At 23.0% G+C, this 18,159-nt stretch overlaps 1 protein-coding gene across 1 annotated transcript; it reads left to right on the top strand.

Annotated features, from left to right (window-relative positions):
* Positions 1-9,365: 9,365 nt before the first annotated feature.
* LOC112598895 (L-xylulose reductase-like) lies at positions 9,366-15,723 on the top strand. The gene is made up of 5 exons (XM_025345558.1): positions 9,366-9,417; positions 10,824-11,064; positions 12,791-12,905; positions 13,880-14,090; positions 15,501-15,723. The coding sequence occupies exons 1-5, from the start codon at positions 9,366-9,368 to the stop codon at positions 15,602-15,604; spliced, it is 723 nt and encodes a 240-aa protein (XP_025201343.1). The 3' UTR covers positions 15,605-15,723.
* The last annotated feature ends 2,436 nt before the right edge of the window (positions 15,724-18,159 follow it).

Here is an 18,159-nt window from a genome sequence, read left to right on the forward strand (position 1 = left end):
ATTATTTTCTGTCTAGATTTTCAAAATATATTTTGTTTAATATCTATTTTATGAGTAGAAAGACTCTAATATTATTTTAGATTTAAAATTGAATATTAATGTAGGGTGACCATATTTAAAAAAAAAAAAAAAAAAAAATACAGGACAAAATTAATAATAATAATAATAATAATTTTAATATTTGCAAATCTCCTATAATCTATAGCTTGTGTTGGAGGACTTTTTAATATATATATATTTTATTTTAAATTAATTTTGATGACGATTGTTCAGGCATGTCTTCACTATTAGATTTTTCATAACTTTTTGATGAAGTAACAAGTTTTAATAATTGTGGATGTTCCAAAAGAAATGTATAAAACTCTGTGCATCAAACATTTAAAAAATATTGTTTTACAATTATTATCGATCTAATTGTGTCCACAAAAATCGATTTTTCTCATTTGTCCATAAAACGTTTGTAATTGAAAATATCTTTCTACCGAGGCGTTAATTAGTTCCGGGAATAGCCATTGAATACTCAAAAATAATCGTAAAATATTTAATTTGAATGTTATTTTTTCCTAGAGTTTTTAATATTTTACACCGCCTATCTTCGGCTTTTGAACCATTTTTCCAGTTTCACATTTTAACCTTCATTACATTTATCACATGATTAAATTTGTCAAAAAGTCTAACTTCATCAAATTGAAAGTTTGATTATTCTTAATAATATATTTAAAATTTTCTTGAATGTTACTCCAAATTAGAAAATCTAGTACTTGAATCCAACGAAAAACTTTTAGTGGTTCAAAGTGATATACCCATTTTTCCACATACAATAAAAACGTATCATAAAACTCATCAGTTATCTCAATAAATTTTTTTTCACTGTACATTTTTTTTTTATCAAGATCTGAAATAAGTTGGGCTAGTTCTGATGTAAAAAAATGTTGATTTTTCCAATTTTTTTATTTTACCACTGTAACGTGGCTGGGGAACCTAGTTACTATATTAGTTATCCAGGGAAGGTTTTCTGGATAAATTTTCCGTAGCTAGGGGGTTAAAACACGGTATGTGGGATCTTATCAATAAATAAAACACGTTTGGTTTATAAATCTCTGTTCAAAATATATTTTTGGTTTGTACTTAACAAATGTAGATGGTGGTAAACAATCCCGGTGTTGGTGAGTTCATGTTTGTTGGTGAGTTCATGTTTATTGCTGGTCAGTCTCGAACTGCCTTTTCGATAAATGGTGCGTATTGGCCACAGGCCTCACAATTATTAACAATGTTTATCTCAGCATAAATATCCCACTATTGCCTACTACGAAATTGACACATACACAGGTGTCATGTAACAATAATATATATTATTAATAATATATATTATTGTTACACCACATAACACTTCTATCTTTTCATATATTTTGGATGCTGATATATGATCACCTTTAATCTTCTTTATTGTATCACATATCACCTTCAACTGACTTTGTACAAAATATAACCATGCAATGGATACAGGATCATTAAAAAAAGTTTTTAAAACCGTAGGACACTATTCTTGTGACATAAAATATGATTTAAATTCAGGATATAAATCTATTAGTCTAGGAACAGCTGGCTGTAGGGATAACCAAAGCGTTTTTACAGATCATAAAATATTTTTGTACTCAATACCAACAAAATCGCAAAAATCCTTTAATTTTTCTATACGAACTGTATAAATATGAAAATACTGAAATGTTTTATTAATTATGAGTTCAACGTCAGTTGGCAAAATATCAGCACTAGTATACATAGCATTTTGCAGAATATGAGCAGCACAGCCAATACCGGAAATATTTCTTTTTAATTTTTCATTTAAAATTGCAAAAACGCTATTTATGCCTTTTCTCGAGACGCCGCCAAAATTTGTTTTGCAGTTGTCACCCGAAAATGCAACAACATTATTTAATAAATTATATTTTTTTTAAACATTCATTATGTAATCTGATAAAATATCTTATGTTTTTCATTTTAAATTCATACATTCTAACACTTTAATTTTGACTCCTTGGGAGTTAAAATACCGAATTAGAATTGGAACCAGTTTTAAATTTTTATGGTTTGATGTGTCCAATATTGTGACCACTATTTTTTATTGAAAAAACTGATTTACATACAATATATAAAACTTTTCCGATTTCATCACTATCTCTTAAAAACGGAAATTCAACTTTTAAGTTGGGAGTGAATATGCACCTTCGCTTAGGCATTTTTATAGATTATTCTCCTAAAATTGTAAAATATTGACAATTTGATAACACTCAACGATTGTTGGAGCCAAACTAATAAATAACTAATATAATAAAAACATTCCAAAATATGTGCAATTTGTAACCCCTGTGCTGGGCATAAAGCTATTATTAGGGATATCCAGCTATCTGCTATAATATTGTACAACCGTATTCACAAAACGTATTTTCAGTAATATAAATAGATTTTTGTGGTTTAACAGTTAAAAACAAAACATATTGTTATTAAGGTATTATGCACACTATACAGCATATTTAAAATGTACATAATGTAATAAGAAATAATAATAAAGAACAATTTGATCAAAAAAACAGAATAAAAAGCGTCCCGGGAGAAGTTTGTCAGGACAATAGGACACAATGCTGAAATAAAGGACAATCCTGTAAAAAACAGGATGTATGGTCACCCTTATGTAGTGTGAAGTGTACCTATACGATGTATATATTGTAATTGGCTAAAATTAAACACTATATATATTATATAGGTAAATAAAATAATTATTTTTACAAATTATCGATCATGAAATTTCATACAAATATTAAAAACCAATAATACTATTGATTTAATCAGTTAGGTATATTTGATATGCCCTTAATAAAACAATAAATGTTAAAAATTAGTTAAAATAAAAATATCAATAGATGCAGATAACCAAGGCTAGGAACATCTTATCCTATCCTAAAATAAAATAAAAAATAGTACAAATAGGTATATAAACTTATGAAAAGTTAACATGTTTTAACATGTTAACTCGTGTATTATTTTAGATTAGTATGAGTATGACGTGTGCGTTTATTTACACAATTTTATACTATATTATATGATATTTAATCGAGAGTGATAACACGAACATTATAATATATAACTTTAAAGTATATGACTAGTCATTGGTTTAAAATATCCATACCCTTTCATGGCCCTTGTTTAATTGTATTGATTATTCAATATTTCTGATTCAACCATCTTATAATCTAAAATAATAATACTGTAAACTTATCATTATTTCAACATCATTAAAATATTTTTATTTACCTACCTATATTAATTAATAATTATAAAACATAGCGACTTGTATGCATATCTATAATATTATAGTTATTATACACCAATGCTCCACGTGTAGTTATATTATATTATGTATACTCTTAATTATAATATTATCTAGTTTGCAAACGTTATTAACTGTTCCTAGATTCTACGGTTTTTCTAATTAGATAAAAAAAATAAATTGGCAAATATTATATTATTTTCCAATAACTAACTTATAATAGTAGGTACTATTTAATAATACCAGCTAATACATACTACAATATTATTATAACTTTCTTTTAATTTGAATATCATAAAGTTTGAAAATTAAATAACAGCTTATTATATTAAACAGATGTTATTATTGTGTTTAAAAAATGTCAAAATTGATTTTAATTAGTTTGTTTTATTAGTTTTATAAGCGTTAAAAGTGAACATTTTAACGTTATTTGTTATTTACATGCAATTATAAATAATTTATAATAAGTAAATAAAAAGGAATAACATTTTAAATTTGTATGTCATATTATTCTTTTTTTCTTTTTATTTATTTTAATAGAACATTTGTTACTTGTGCTGTTAATAGTATCAAGTGTAATAAAAGGTATTTATGTACCTAAGAGTAAATGTGTTTAAATGCGATAAACGAAAAAATAATATTAAATTTTGACTTGAGCAGTAACTAAGTAATTAATAGCTTAAAACTATAGGTTATAGTGGTATAATTAAATAACGCCAGGAGGATGTTCTTGCCTTAGGTGGCGAGGAAATTGTAATCCTTGATACGATATTGAAGATTGAACCTGTTAACTTATGAATGGATTGAAGAAACCTGAAACCACATTTTAAATGTGATCACCAAGAAAAAGAATTCTGAGGGTCTTTGTATATGTTTAGGTTTCTTATAAAAAAATGGAGCATTTATAATTATCAAGGTTTATTTTGAAATACTTTTACTTTAAAATGTATTTAAATAAATTTGTGCACATTTTCCTCGAATTGTATGAACATACGTGATCAGTCGATACAGTACTTGCAAATAACTTATTCTTGAAGAGTGAATAAGTAGAAGTTTTCATCAATCTAATAATAATATAACCGTTTACTATACACAATGGTGATATTCCATTTAAATTTGTATTATAATATATTACCAATGATTCTATGACAAGGAGTGTTCAGGCTCGTTTATTTTAGTATGTTACGTACGTTTAAAAGTTTATAACTCATGCGGGCATAGGTTACCATCACTTAATTCTTTATCACAGTAGGTACCTATATAATACAAATATGAATTTACCTATATAGTTTATTTATCAATCCTAATTAATGCTGAGTGATAAGTAAAACTTAACTGGAATAATCACGTTTGAGATAAATTTGTTGTCCTATTTATTTATAATATTAATTGGATTTTTCATAATAATAATAAAATATATGTTTTAATATTATGTGAATATATGAACTTACTATTTTAGATTACCTAGTGTAGATGGGCTGTAAATTAATTTGAAAGTTATAAGAGTTATACTTCCTATAACTTTTAACTTATAGTTTATTGTAACATAATAATATAGGTGCATTGTTCTACAAATTCCATTTAATTTTTACTATAATTATATTTAAAGATATTTAAATATTTTCCTACATGAAAGAATTTTACAACCAGCTTATATCAATATAGTTTTGTCTTTATTTTAATATTGGAAAATTAATATTTTTTGGAATTTCAAAAACATAACCATATATTAATGATAATAACAAAAATTATCAACATACATTGTGCCTATAAGTTATATAGGTATTTAAATTGATAAATCAATATTCAATTGAGGTTTGATTTATGTGTCTTTTTTGTTATGTCTTTGGAAAAGTAATCTGGATCTAGGATATTTCGAGTACTTTCTATTTATTCTTATAAGTATAATTAAACAATTAAAAATATAGAAGACTAAAAGTATGATATTGTAATTTTTATTTTTAAATTAATAATACCTACGGTATATTGGTAGGTAGTGTTATTGATTGTGTCTAAAATATCTATATATTATAGAAAGTTGAAAATGGAAATCTTTGTCATGCGTGTTCTCTGAAACTATTTATCTGGTTATCATGATTTTTTGATTTTTTTAAAATGAAAGAGTACACTGTGGAGAATATTTAAAGTTTATTTTTGATTCTGTAAGTTAATGAAAAGTCGAGTCATTAATTTTTTATGCAATCAGTAAGTACGTTCATAAAGATATTTTTTTTTGTTTGTTAATCTTCGAAATAAATATTTTAGTTATTGTAGTATAATAGTACAGACATTTATCGTTGTTTTTTGTTCACAGTTTAACACTATTTGAAACTTAATGAGTTGTTGGTATTTGGTTCCGAAAGAAAAGAAAAGAAAATTTAGTCTTTTAACAAAAAAAAAAAGGAAAAATAATTTTGCTGCTGTTAAATAGACAATTATGTAAAGTTAATATTCAGAAATATCATCTATACACCAAATCAAAAAATGCAAAATATTATTCATTCATATTCCACACGTGTTATGCTAAGTTTTAGCATTAGGCAACCAAATTTAACATAGATGCATTTTCTACGAGCAACAAAGTGTACGAGGATAGCTGGTTTCTTAATATGTATTAATTAATCGTCTAACTTTTGAACTGATAAATATAATTGGATAAAATAAAGCTCACAAGGTCAAAATATAATACTAAATATACAATATTTTTAATTTACATAATTTATTAATTGAGTATCGTTTATATTTTAGAATTGTATAGAATATTCGAGAAACTTGTAATCAATAATAACCAAATAATAAACAACAATTGTGGACTATGGTTAAGACTTAAAATGAATATCAAATACTAATTTGATAAATATGAATGAACTTATCTTTTTTTTAACTTATCTAATTAGCATTTAATAAATTAAATTTTAAAAGCAATTGTACATTATATTTTATGTGTTATAAATTATTACCTAATGTAAAATTGTATTTATTCTTAACACACACACACACACACACACACATACACACACACATATACAAACATAATATAAATAAAAAAATCTTAAAAGCTTATTTAGGTACGCAAGCTTATATATTTATAATATTGTACAATTTAAAATTAAAAATTTAAATCTCATTTTGAGTTAAATTATAATTATATATAATATGCATTATAAATATCTTCATAGTGTAAACTACTGTTTTAAAGGACAAAGAGGTTTATAACGTGTATCAACTCAAAACACGACGAATAATAATATTTGTACCAGATTAAAAATACTTTACATGTGTACATACAGTTTTGCATTTTTTAAAGTTTCTTTATTGAAGCTGATAAGAATTCACATTAGACAAGTAATACGATTTAATGTTTAGAAAAAACAAATGGAACAATAGCGTAGTATATTTTTTCACGCAAATAGTTTCACTATACTATTTTGTTGTTTTAAATTTTAAAATTAAAATTAGAAAAATTATACGACTTATCCATTGATTCAGAAGACAAGGTGTAAGTATATAGTAACAGGATTATTCCATTTATTGAATTATCGACGATAAAAATAACATTAGACTTTTAGGCTTTTTCTCATTATTGTTTAAGTGATGCATATCATAAGACTGTTATTTTTTTATTCAAAGTTCTCAAAAATACGACTTACACACAACGATGTACAAGTCAATAATATTATGGTTGTAATGTTGTACAGAATAGAGTCGAAAATACATGGTGACACGATTGTACATTGAATTGTCCACACAGATTACTACAAATTGTACTTGAAAACAACACATGACTATAATACTGCAGTTATCGTAGACTATGTACAATATGAAGAGAAAAAACAACTTTAATAAAAAATTTTGGCACGAAATAGCAGTTACCCTAAGTCCTTAGCATTAAAGATATGTTGCAACTGCTAGGACGTAAGCCAACGTTAGAGACTAGGTAACGTGTTTTTGCTAAACTGTAAATGTTGACATGGAATTACTCCAAGACTATATTATTTGTATTAAGCATGATAATACTGAGAACTTTTTGACGTCTCAAAAAACATAAAATATTAAATATAGGCAAAATATCAATATATCATAATTATCCAACCGATCAAACTACTATGTCATAACGTTTGTGTAAAATGTGTAAGAAAATGTTATTAAAGGCAAAAAAATCGTTTTAAGTTTTAAAAATAAATGTTATGGTTATACAAATGTACAACAGTTAATGAGTATTTTATAATTTTAGTTAAATATGCATTATTTATTTTCAAATATGGGGATTGGTGTATTACTGAATAAAATATAATGAACTGATGGTTAATCGCTCACATATTATAGTCACATGGAATAAGTTAAATGTTATTAATTTATAATTTATTTCATGATATATTTTTTTTTATTTTGGTTAGCAAAAAAATTTAACTTCTTTTTTTTTAAATATATTAACTTTGAAACAAATTATGTATTTCGAAAATTCATTTTATAATACAAATAATATAATGTACATATATATAAATTCAGTTTCATTATAACTTTTTTTGAAAGTTTGGTTGTCATGATATATTTTCTTAGTCTCTTGGACGTAAATGGTATATACTGCAGATTATATATTATCTTAGAAAAGTACCATTTAGAAATTTTAATTATTGTAGAAGCAATTTGAATAATTTTTTATCACTCTTTCTATTCTTAATATACAATAAAAAGCAAAAACGTTTTTTTTTTTTACTTCAAAATATCAAAGTATAGTATATGTATAAGTACTTATTATGAGAAATAAGAAATATTGAAAAATTTGTATAATCATTAACATAAACACGGTATTTAGTGTATATACACTTATAAAATTCGAATGAATTATTAAATGTAATTATACTATGTTACCAAAAACCGTTGATGTTACATAATTTGATAATCGATATGATGTAAGTATTTAACCATTCTTAAAATATACCTAACCTTTTAATTGTATCACGTACAATATTTTTAATTTATTATTATTCTATTTGTCAATTGGATTTTATTTAACCATTATTATAACGAAAAATATACTTAAAATTATTTTTAGGTTATTAAAATAATATTTAAAATAAAGAAATAATTATTTTAATATTAAGAATAATTTAAAAAAAAACTTGTTTGTATAATTTCATTTCATTTTTAATAATATTTTAACTTTAAATTATTATGTAATAATAGATAATAGATAAATATACCTGTGCAACGCAGTTTTAATTTTTTTTTTTAAAACATGTGCATTTTACATGAAAAGTTATAATTAAATTTGATTATACATAAAGAATAAAATAATATAATGATAATATAATTATAATAATATTTCATACAGTTTAAAAGCTACTATTAAATCAATTAAGTTAAACACAATTGATTAATTATTTCACTAGTAAATTAATGCTTAATATATTTATTCTTATACATTTTTAAATTAGAATTGGATCTTCAAATTTATTTATTAAAATTAAATTAATTTATAGTAATTGAAAGTCATCTTCATCGTCCAACAAAGTGTTGAAAAGTAAAGAAGAAGAAGAAAACAATTTTATAATATTTCGATGGCATGGAATTTGTTATACTGACGAAACACCGTAGTGTAACCTTCGTTTACGTCAATAGTTTAACAACATTATAAAAATGTTATAATATTAGTTTCGAACCGATTTGACACTGCCCTTCGACCCACGTGAACGTTAATATTACTACGTACGTACCAATAAATTGATTTAGCCGGCTGGTTATTAAATCGGAAAAAATAATAAACAACAAAAACAACAGGCGTGTATGGTAAATTAATAATATAATAAATGTTTATATAATGTGCTCCAGAGATAACGGATCGGGGTCAGCCAGGAAATTATTATAAATACCGTCAATCGTCTAGCGACTTAGACCATACACCTTCAGTGCCACCTACCCGTGCAATCGTACGATTGTAAACTATCGTTGCTCTTAGTATTATTATAATTTATAATATTATAAATATTATAAATCGTTCATTTACATTCACACACTTTCACTATTAGACGATAACATGGAACAATACTTTGTCGGCAAAAAGTTCATTGTTACCGGTGCTAATGCAGGTAATTCTTTTTCTTTTTTATTATTATTAATATATAACGCCATCGGTAGCTTATAATAATATTATATTTTAGTATTTTGATTGAATATATGATATTATATTAATTATTAATATTTTATCAATCATTAAATTATTAGGTCTACTATGAATTATTTATAGGATAATAACGTCTGGTTTTTATATACCACTTACCTTCCGACAGGTTTACCTGCTGACATTTAAAAACAGGTTTTTTTTTAGATCGTCTTTCGAAATTTGAAAATATCTCATGTACCTATACGATTTTTGAATATATTTTGTAGAAAAAACTTAAAACCAGATTCTTTTACCATATTTAAGTTTTTATTCAACCCATTGTCGAAGTTATGTTTTTCACAATTATTGCGTTATGTTTTGCTCATCAATATTAAAAAACTTTTTATAATTTTTTGCTGTTATATTTTCTCAGGATATTTGATGAGTGAAATATTTTAATATTACTTTTACATTTTCAATAAATATTTGTTTTAAGGAATGATATTCATGACATATTTTGATAAAGATTTGCATTAGTGTATCTATATAATTTTAGTTTGCAATTAATTCGATAAAAATGTTAATTTTAAATAAATGTATGTCATGGATTATGTTATGTTTAGGTTTAGCTTAAAGTTTTATGGAATAAAATAAAATATTAGAAGACAATGCCAATAATAAATAATAATTTACCTACGTATTGATGTGAAATTGTAGTTGATACAAACTTATATATACTATGAAATTGTTTTAATTTAAGTTGTATGTTCATAGGGGAAACCCAGCTTAATTAAAGGTATTATCACTGCAATCTACTATAGTATACGTATAATATAATTGCGAATTTTTAATTGCATAAAAATAATAATGATCGATCAAACAACTTAAAACTTAATATTATTTTGCTTTGAATAAACTATTCAATATTGATTGATCAACATTTTAAATAAAATATTGTTGATGTAACAAAGCGATACTATGATATTTAAGTGAAAGCTATTGTATTTTTATACGTATAGTTTTTGTGTGGAACAACAATACGTTATAGAATAATGAAAATACAATTATATTTTGTTTTGTAATTACATAAAATTATCTAAAAAAAAATAATATTTACATGACTGTTAAGCTTAAAACTTTTGTAAAAATGAATGTTTAATTTTTAAAGAATCGTCTTGAATTTGTATATAGCTTATGCTGTTCTAATATTGTGTACAGAAATTATATCTGGTTTTCGATAAGTTTGTTACAATTTCAATATTCTACAAAAGCATTTTTTGCATAATTGATTAGTACAAAAATGTTTTGAAAAAAAAAAAAAGAAATTTAGCTGTCAAATAATATTATTTGGTGTAGTAGTTTTATATTTTAATCTTGAAATTGTGATTACAGGAATTGGTGAGACGATCACTAATCGTCTAGTGCAATTGGGTGCTCATGTTTTCGCTGTCGGACGTGACCCAAAGAAATTGCCACCAGCAGGACCTAACCTAACTCCAGTTTGTGCAGATGTGGGCGAATGGGACTCCTATGATATTATTAAAGCGTTGGGACCAGTCCACGGTTTGGTGAACAATGCTGGAGTTGCGTATATCGAATCTTTCTTTGACATGACTCAAGAAGGATGGGATAAGTATGTTTTTGTTCATTATTATTATTTAGTATGAGTATTTAATACTATTCAAACAAAAATAATTAGTAATATTACTAATAATTCCATAGTTTATAATTTATTTAATTATTTTTTTTTTTCATAAATCATATTGATAAGCGTTCAGAAGTTCTTTTTCAAATAAAGAACAATTAATATAGCATAAAATACTTTTTATTTTAGTTTTAAATTTAAATTCTAAACTTTAAAAGTTAAAATTGTCGCATTTTAATAGTTATCAATCCATTTAATTATTAAAATAAATTGTACAGCATTAGTTTTTAATATGATTAAGATATATATCAAATTTAGTAGCCCACATTAAATGCATAACTCGTATTATGTATTTTTAAAATTGTATACATAATATACATTAAAAAAATCCCTTGAATAAAATATTATATTATGAATTTATATATATTTAATTTACAGTCAATATTATTGTGTAGATAATATTCCAAAACATTAATATGTTAATAATATTAAAAATAAATTTTAAAAGACATTTAATTTAAACTAGGTACCTAAAAATTGCCCAAGTTTCTTAAAAATATAGATTTCGTTCAAATTATATTTAAGTAAATTATATTTACATGTATTTTGAAAAATATGAACGTGAAAACGACGAACGCATTTTTTCTAAACACTGATCATTTGTTTTCATTTATACAATCAATAGGTTTATAATGATCAACATTATATCTTTTTCATAAAAAATATGTTTGATTGCTATACTCAAAAAATAGTTTATATAAAATTATTTTAAAAATCGAATTACCTGCTATTTTAAAAAAGAAGGCGTACAAATAATAGATAGCTATAGTTTTATCATTTTATGAGTTAATTTACGTGGCTATAACTTAATAAATTTAAAAACAAGAATCTTGGGTAATAATAAACGTACAGGCTCAAAATAATTTGTTTATCATATTATGTTATTGAACAAAATAACGTGAATAGAAATATTTAAAACTTTAATATTCTCATTATATTTTATGTGAATACTGAAGAATAACTTAAATTATAAAAAGGTTTATTATAATTTATAACCATAATAAAAAAAAATATATATATATATTATAAAGTAACATCATTTACTAAAATAAAGCTGAAGGGATATTAATAAACACCTGGTTTTTCAATCATGTCTCACTATCTATATATATATATAATATATACCACAATTATTATTATTGTATCATCATGTAACGTTTTGTAGATTTATAAAAATAAAAAATATAGTAATATAACCCAGTGTAGATGAATTAAATAATAAAATAAATTCTTAAATTACTGGTCAAAGATGAAATTGCAATATTATTATTGAAAGTATTTTGCAAATTCATAAAATAAAATTATTTTTATTGATATTTTATTAATAATTTGTAGATTTCAAACATTTTAAAAGATAAAATATTTAAAAAAATGTATTCCTTTTTTAAAGAACTTCATAAATACAGTATATACCACATTGTTATGTGGATATTTAATATTTATGGTAATTATTATCTGAAGTGTTCATCCTAACATATTTTAACGCATTAACAATACAATATGTATCAAATGTCTGGTTTTATTACGTAATAATATACGAGTTCAATAATGAATCAAATTTCAACTAAAATATGAGTAAAAATTAGTAATATTATTTTACTTAAATTAATTAAAACCTATCGATACAATATTTACATAAAGTTTGTTTTCTCAGAACATTAAACATCAACGCAAGAGGAATCGTTCGCATAAGTCAGGCAGTAGCACAAAACATGAAGGACGCTGGAATAAAAGGGTCCATTGTTAACGTATCATCGACAATTTCAGAAGTATGTTTAAAAAATGTATTACACATTATATTATTATAGCTAAGAACAATAATATTGCCTGTTAGTACGTATGTTAATATTGGTACGCTTATCATTTACAATCGTGAGTCTCATTAACCCCGTAAAATAAATATTATTTCTATTTTTCCTATTATTGTTTATTAATATTGAGCCCATTAAGTTATTAAAATTAATAAATTATTATCTATATACGCAGAGAAAGTATATACATATATGCTTAATATATATAAGATATCGATTATAATATTATAATAATTAAGCACAACTCGATGGTTGTTGTTTTTTTCCGGACAGAATTAAACTATAATTCTATAACTTTAACAGTTAATAATATATTAGGATCATACAATTAAAACGGCAGTTAAATTTTTATATACCCTAACATATTATATTATTATAATTAAACGTTTAAAACGCGAAGTTCACAAATCTTAACAATTTAAAAAAAAAAAATTAAAATTTATAAAATGTTTACTTTTACGACCTTATAATTAATAATATAATGTACAACTACATATTATAATTTATATATTTTAAATTATACATAATATATTATTTTCAAGTAATAAAAAACTATCAGGCTTAAAACTTAACTATTTTTTTTTTTTTTTTTTTTTTTTTTTTTTAATACAATAATTTATTAAAGTTAAGTAAACGTTTCATGTGAGTGCCTACAATAAAATACTAAAATAATTTTAGAAAAATTAATTTAATATCAATTACTTTTCAACAATTAACAAAATAGTTTAATTATAAATTATGAATGCATTGTATGTATAAAATGCATAGTGCACAGTGCGCATACATAATATATGATATAATACCTTAGGTATGTATAAAATTCAAACGTAATGTTTTAAATTTATGTGTACTTTATGAATTATTTGAATTAATTTAAAATTACCAGAAGTAAACACTATCAAAATAATATATTAATTGAGTTATTATTGTAGAGAGCTATTCCAGACCACACGTCGTATTGTGCATCAAAAGGTGCAGTCAATCAAGTGACAAGAGTTATGAGTATTGAGCTGGGAAAATTGGGTATCCGTACCAACAACGTCAACCCGACTGTGGTTATGACAAAAATGGGTGCTAAAGCATGGTCAGACCCAGAGAAATCTCACTCTATTTTAAGCAGAATACCACTTGGAAAATTCGCTGGTAAATACATACTCTTAATACCGAAATATATATTCACCAAAGTACTTGTATTTCTAGTGGTTCTTTGTTATAAACAAGCAATTATTTTTTTTTCTTCATACATATCTTCCATGAAGGTTTATTCATACAATATTTCTTCTCAATAATTCTAATTGTATTTTACATTCTGGCATCTACTTTAATATTTAATACTTAGCTATATTATATTACCTCTCTTATTTTTCTAAAAACATTTAATCAATCAATCAAGTTATGAGCGACAATATCATAAAAATAATAATTTAATATTGTTAAAAACAAAGAACTTTATAGTTAAATAGACTCATAATGATTATGAACTGATTTAAACTGTTCAGTTTTAGTAGATAGTTATTTTATAAGTACTCAGCTGTATTACTTATAAAATTGTGTTGCTGTTTTATTATAACCTAATTAAATATTATCACAAAACTATAAACGATTCCATAAAAGTATTGAGTTTAAAAACGCATAATTTGAAACCATGACATTATGTTGGTTTTTAAATTAACTATATAATATATATTATATATTATATTATTACATATACGTTTATTAGTCACTCAAGTACTAAAGTATACGTTAAAAGTGTAGTAGTTACATTTATCTTTAGATTTAAAATGTATTCCTAAATAGTAATTAAGTGTTATTTTTTTACTTACATCAATTTTATTATGAACAATTTTATTTATACACATAAATAAATTAGATATTGTAAATAGGTATTAATTTTTAACATTTATTTTACACTTAATACATTTAAACATTTTTTTATATACATGATTTTAAAAAATTCTGCTCAAAATTGATATAATGCTTATATTTATTATTCTGGTGATTTGTTTACTATTATATATATTATATTTAATTTATTGACTTAGTAAATTCAGTGAAGTTTATAACATACTTATAAATGTAATTAATACAATTTGAGAAATTCTTGTAGTCTATTAAGACAATTAGAAAAACAATACAATTTATTTCTGATGAAATAAATGATTCGGTTTTAAGTATTAAATTTAAAAATAAATTTATGATTTATAAAGATATTAACAATTTATATTTTATAATAATATTGAATGTTTTATTATAAATGATTTATTTTTATGTATATAACTGTAATAGACAAAATTTAGATTCTTAGATTCTTTCTAAAAATATTTTAAGCAATAGAAATATTGATTAGATTTATTTACTTAATTAAATATTTGAATATTATTTTAACTATTGTCATACTTACAAACACACTTAACTTTGTTGTCCAAAACAGTATGAGTTTTCTGAGGTCATGGAGTAAAATTAAATAATCTTATGTAGTCGTTATAAGTATTATTGTTTTAACATAACTTTAACTGTTACAATAATCTATTTTTTTTGTATATTTACTTACAGAGTGCGATGACGTCGCAAATGCAGCTATATTTTTGCTTAGTGACTATTCTACTTACATAAATGGTGTTTCAATTCCAGTAGATGGTGGATTTTTGGCCAGTTAAACATGGATTATCCAGGAAACAACACTAAAATCACATCACAAATGGTCTGAATATTATTACAGGGAATAGTTGAATTATTTTAACTATAAAATGATAACGTTTTAAATACGCAACTAAATTAATTTTTTTATTTGGTTTTTTTTAATTTATATTTCACGAGTTTTTAAATTATTTTTTAGAATACGTGTCCAAAAATTATTAGCTTTGAATTATATTGTCAGTGTATATCAAATTTAAATAGATTTTTACACTTATAAACTTGTTTCAATTTAAAGAATAAAATTATATTTTAGTTTATTATATTTTGTTTTAACAATTTGTTTTTGTTCTCTTGTTATGTAAAAAAAAATAAATTATAATATAACTAAGTACAGACATTGCATTTACATTATTATATTATACAAAAATTTAGCTGTACATTAAAGTATATCGTATTACATTATTTATTTAATGAAAAAAATGCATGTAATTTATATTTTCGTTGTGCAGAAAAAATAGATTGTAAAGAAAAATAAAATCGAACCAATTAAATAATAAACCAGTAAAAAATGACTTTACAAGAAAAGCGAACACACTTCGTAGAATAGACAGATTTTGATATTTTTTCACATGAAAGATGAAAATTGTATTTAAGTAGCATTGGATTATGATTTTTGAATTAACTTAAAGTAACGACAGAAAAAATATGTTTAAAAATACTAAACATAACGAATAAAAGTTAATTGAAATTTCACAAAATAAAGATTTTTATCGAAGTCCAATTTGCATTAATAATGTTTGTCAAAAAAAAAAAAAATAAATATCGTAACTGACTATTTAAAATATAGAATAGTACATAATGAGCTTATTTTAAAACTTTTAAGATTTTGAATTAAACTTGAAAATTTGGTGATATAAAAATCAATTTCATATTATTTGGTTTTGAAACTGTAAAACGATTGTCAAGTGAATTCACAATTTGTACATAATGTGACTAACATTTAGCTTAACACGTGTGGATAAATATTTTTGATATACTAATTTGGTGCATAGATGATATTTTCAACAATTTTTTTTTTTTACTTTTAAAAGCAGCATTTTTCAAAAATTAATTTTCGCTCTGGTGTTAATAACGAAAATAAGTATATATTTAACATAAATATATTCTATCATTGTAATTTAAGAATAAAATAGTGAACATTTTACGAACAATAAATTCTACATGCCATAAACTTCAACATTTGATTTTAGTTCGGCTAGTTTTGAAAAATGGCTTTAAATAAGTTCCATTTCTTTCTAATTTACTTAGAAGATCTTTTTTGATACCTGCTATGAATCTACTAGAGCATTTATTCTACGTCAATGTTTATTTATACTTAAAATTTAAAATAAAACAAAATCTTTAAATCTTTAAATAAATATGTAAACTGTAGTTAATATATTTTTATTTTGTATATATCTTACTAAAATTTAATTTATTTTAATTGTAAAATTTATATTAAATTATGATACAACCAGGTGATAATTTATTGTACTTGGAATATCGCATATGTAATACGCAACACATGATGAGGATTGAGAAAGTGCATACAACAACAATTCGAGATATTATAAATGTTTTTAAATTACTTATCGTTGTTATTCGTTCAGAAAACTAGATAAGGTTTGTTTTATGCCGGATGTCTGCCCACAGACTTTAGTTTGGAGACTTCTAGTTTAAAATATTAAATCGTTGTATATTTTATTTTTTTATGATTGTTTTGCGTTCATACATGTAATATTTTTTGTAAGTTTTTGTTTGACATTACAGCTCTTAAATGTGTGATGTTAATATATTTAACAAAATATTAATTATTTAGAACTAGTGATGTCACTTTATTAAAAAAAGTAATATCTATATATTTTTTAATATTTATCAACAATTAGAAAATTATTATTTTGATAGTGCTAAAAAACCTGGATAAGTATGGTATCAATTTAAATTATTGATGTTATTTAATTAACTAAATAGTACTCGTAAATTGAAAAAAAAAAGAAAGAATATAAATAAAATAAAAGTATTATGTATGAAAAATTAATTTTTAATTTACTAAAAATTTTGTTCTATATGTAATAAAACAATAATATACTATTGCTTGGTAAATAATTCTTCTATATTTTTTTTTTTAATTTTAAGTTATTTTTAAAATTATTATTATGAGTAGATACAATGTAATTTTTAAAATTAAAATATAAATTGTTTATAATGACATATCAGGTTAAATGATCTGAAATTGAAAATTCCACGAAAACTTCTAAATTTTTTATATTTATTTTTATTAGTTGTTATGATGTACTTAAAAATTATAACGACCAATATGTATATAATTATGTAGATTGTATTTTAAATATTTTATAATTACATTTTAAAATATTTCTGCTAATTTTGGTATTATATTATATTTTTAGATTTAATATTATTTAGAAATATAATTTTATTAATTAATGAATTGAATAAAAATATTGTACTTAGCAATACTAATTTCCGGTATTAATTAGATTAATTCGATTTTTAATAGGTTTAGACTAAAAACTGA

Source organism: Melanaphis sacchari, unplaced genomic scaffold, assembly GCF_002803265.2.
Source record: "Melanaphis sacchari strain LSU unplaced genomic scaffold, SCAv2.0 Contig4_pilon_pilon, whole genome shotgun sequence".
In the NCBI taxonomy this organism is placed as follows: domain Eukaryota; kingdom Metazoa; phylum Arthropoda; class Insecta; order Hemiptera; family Aphididae; genus Melanaphis; species Melanaphis sacchari.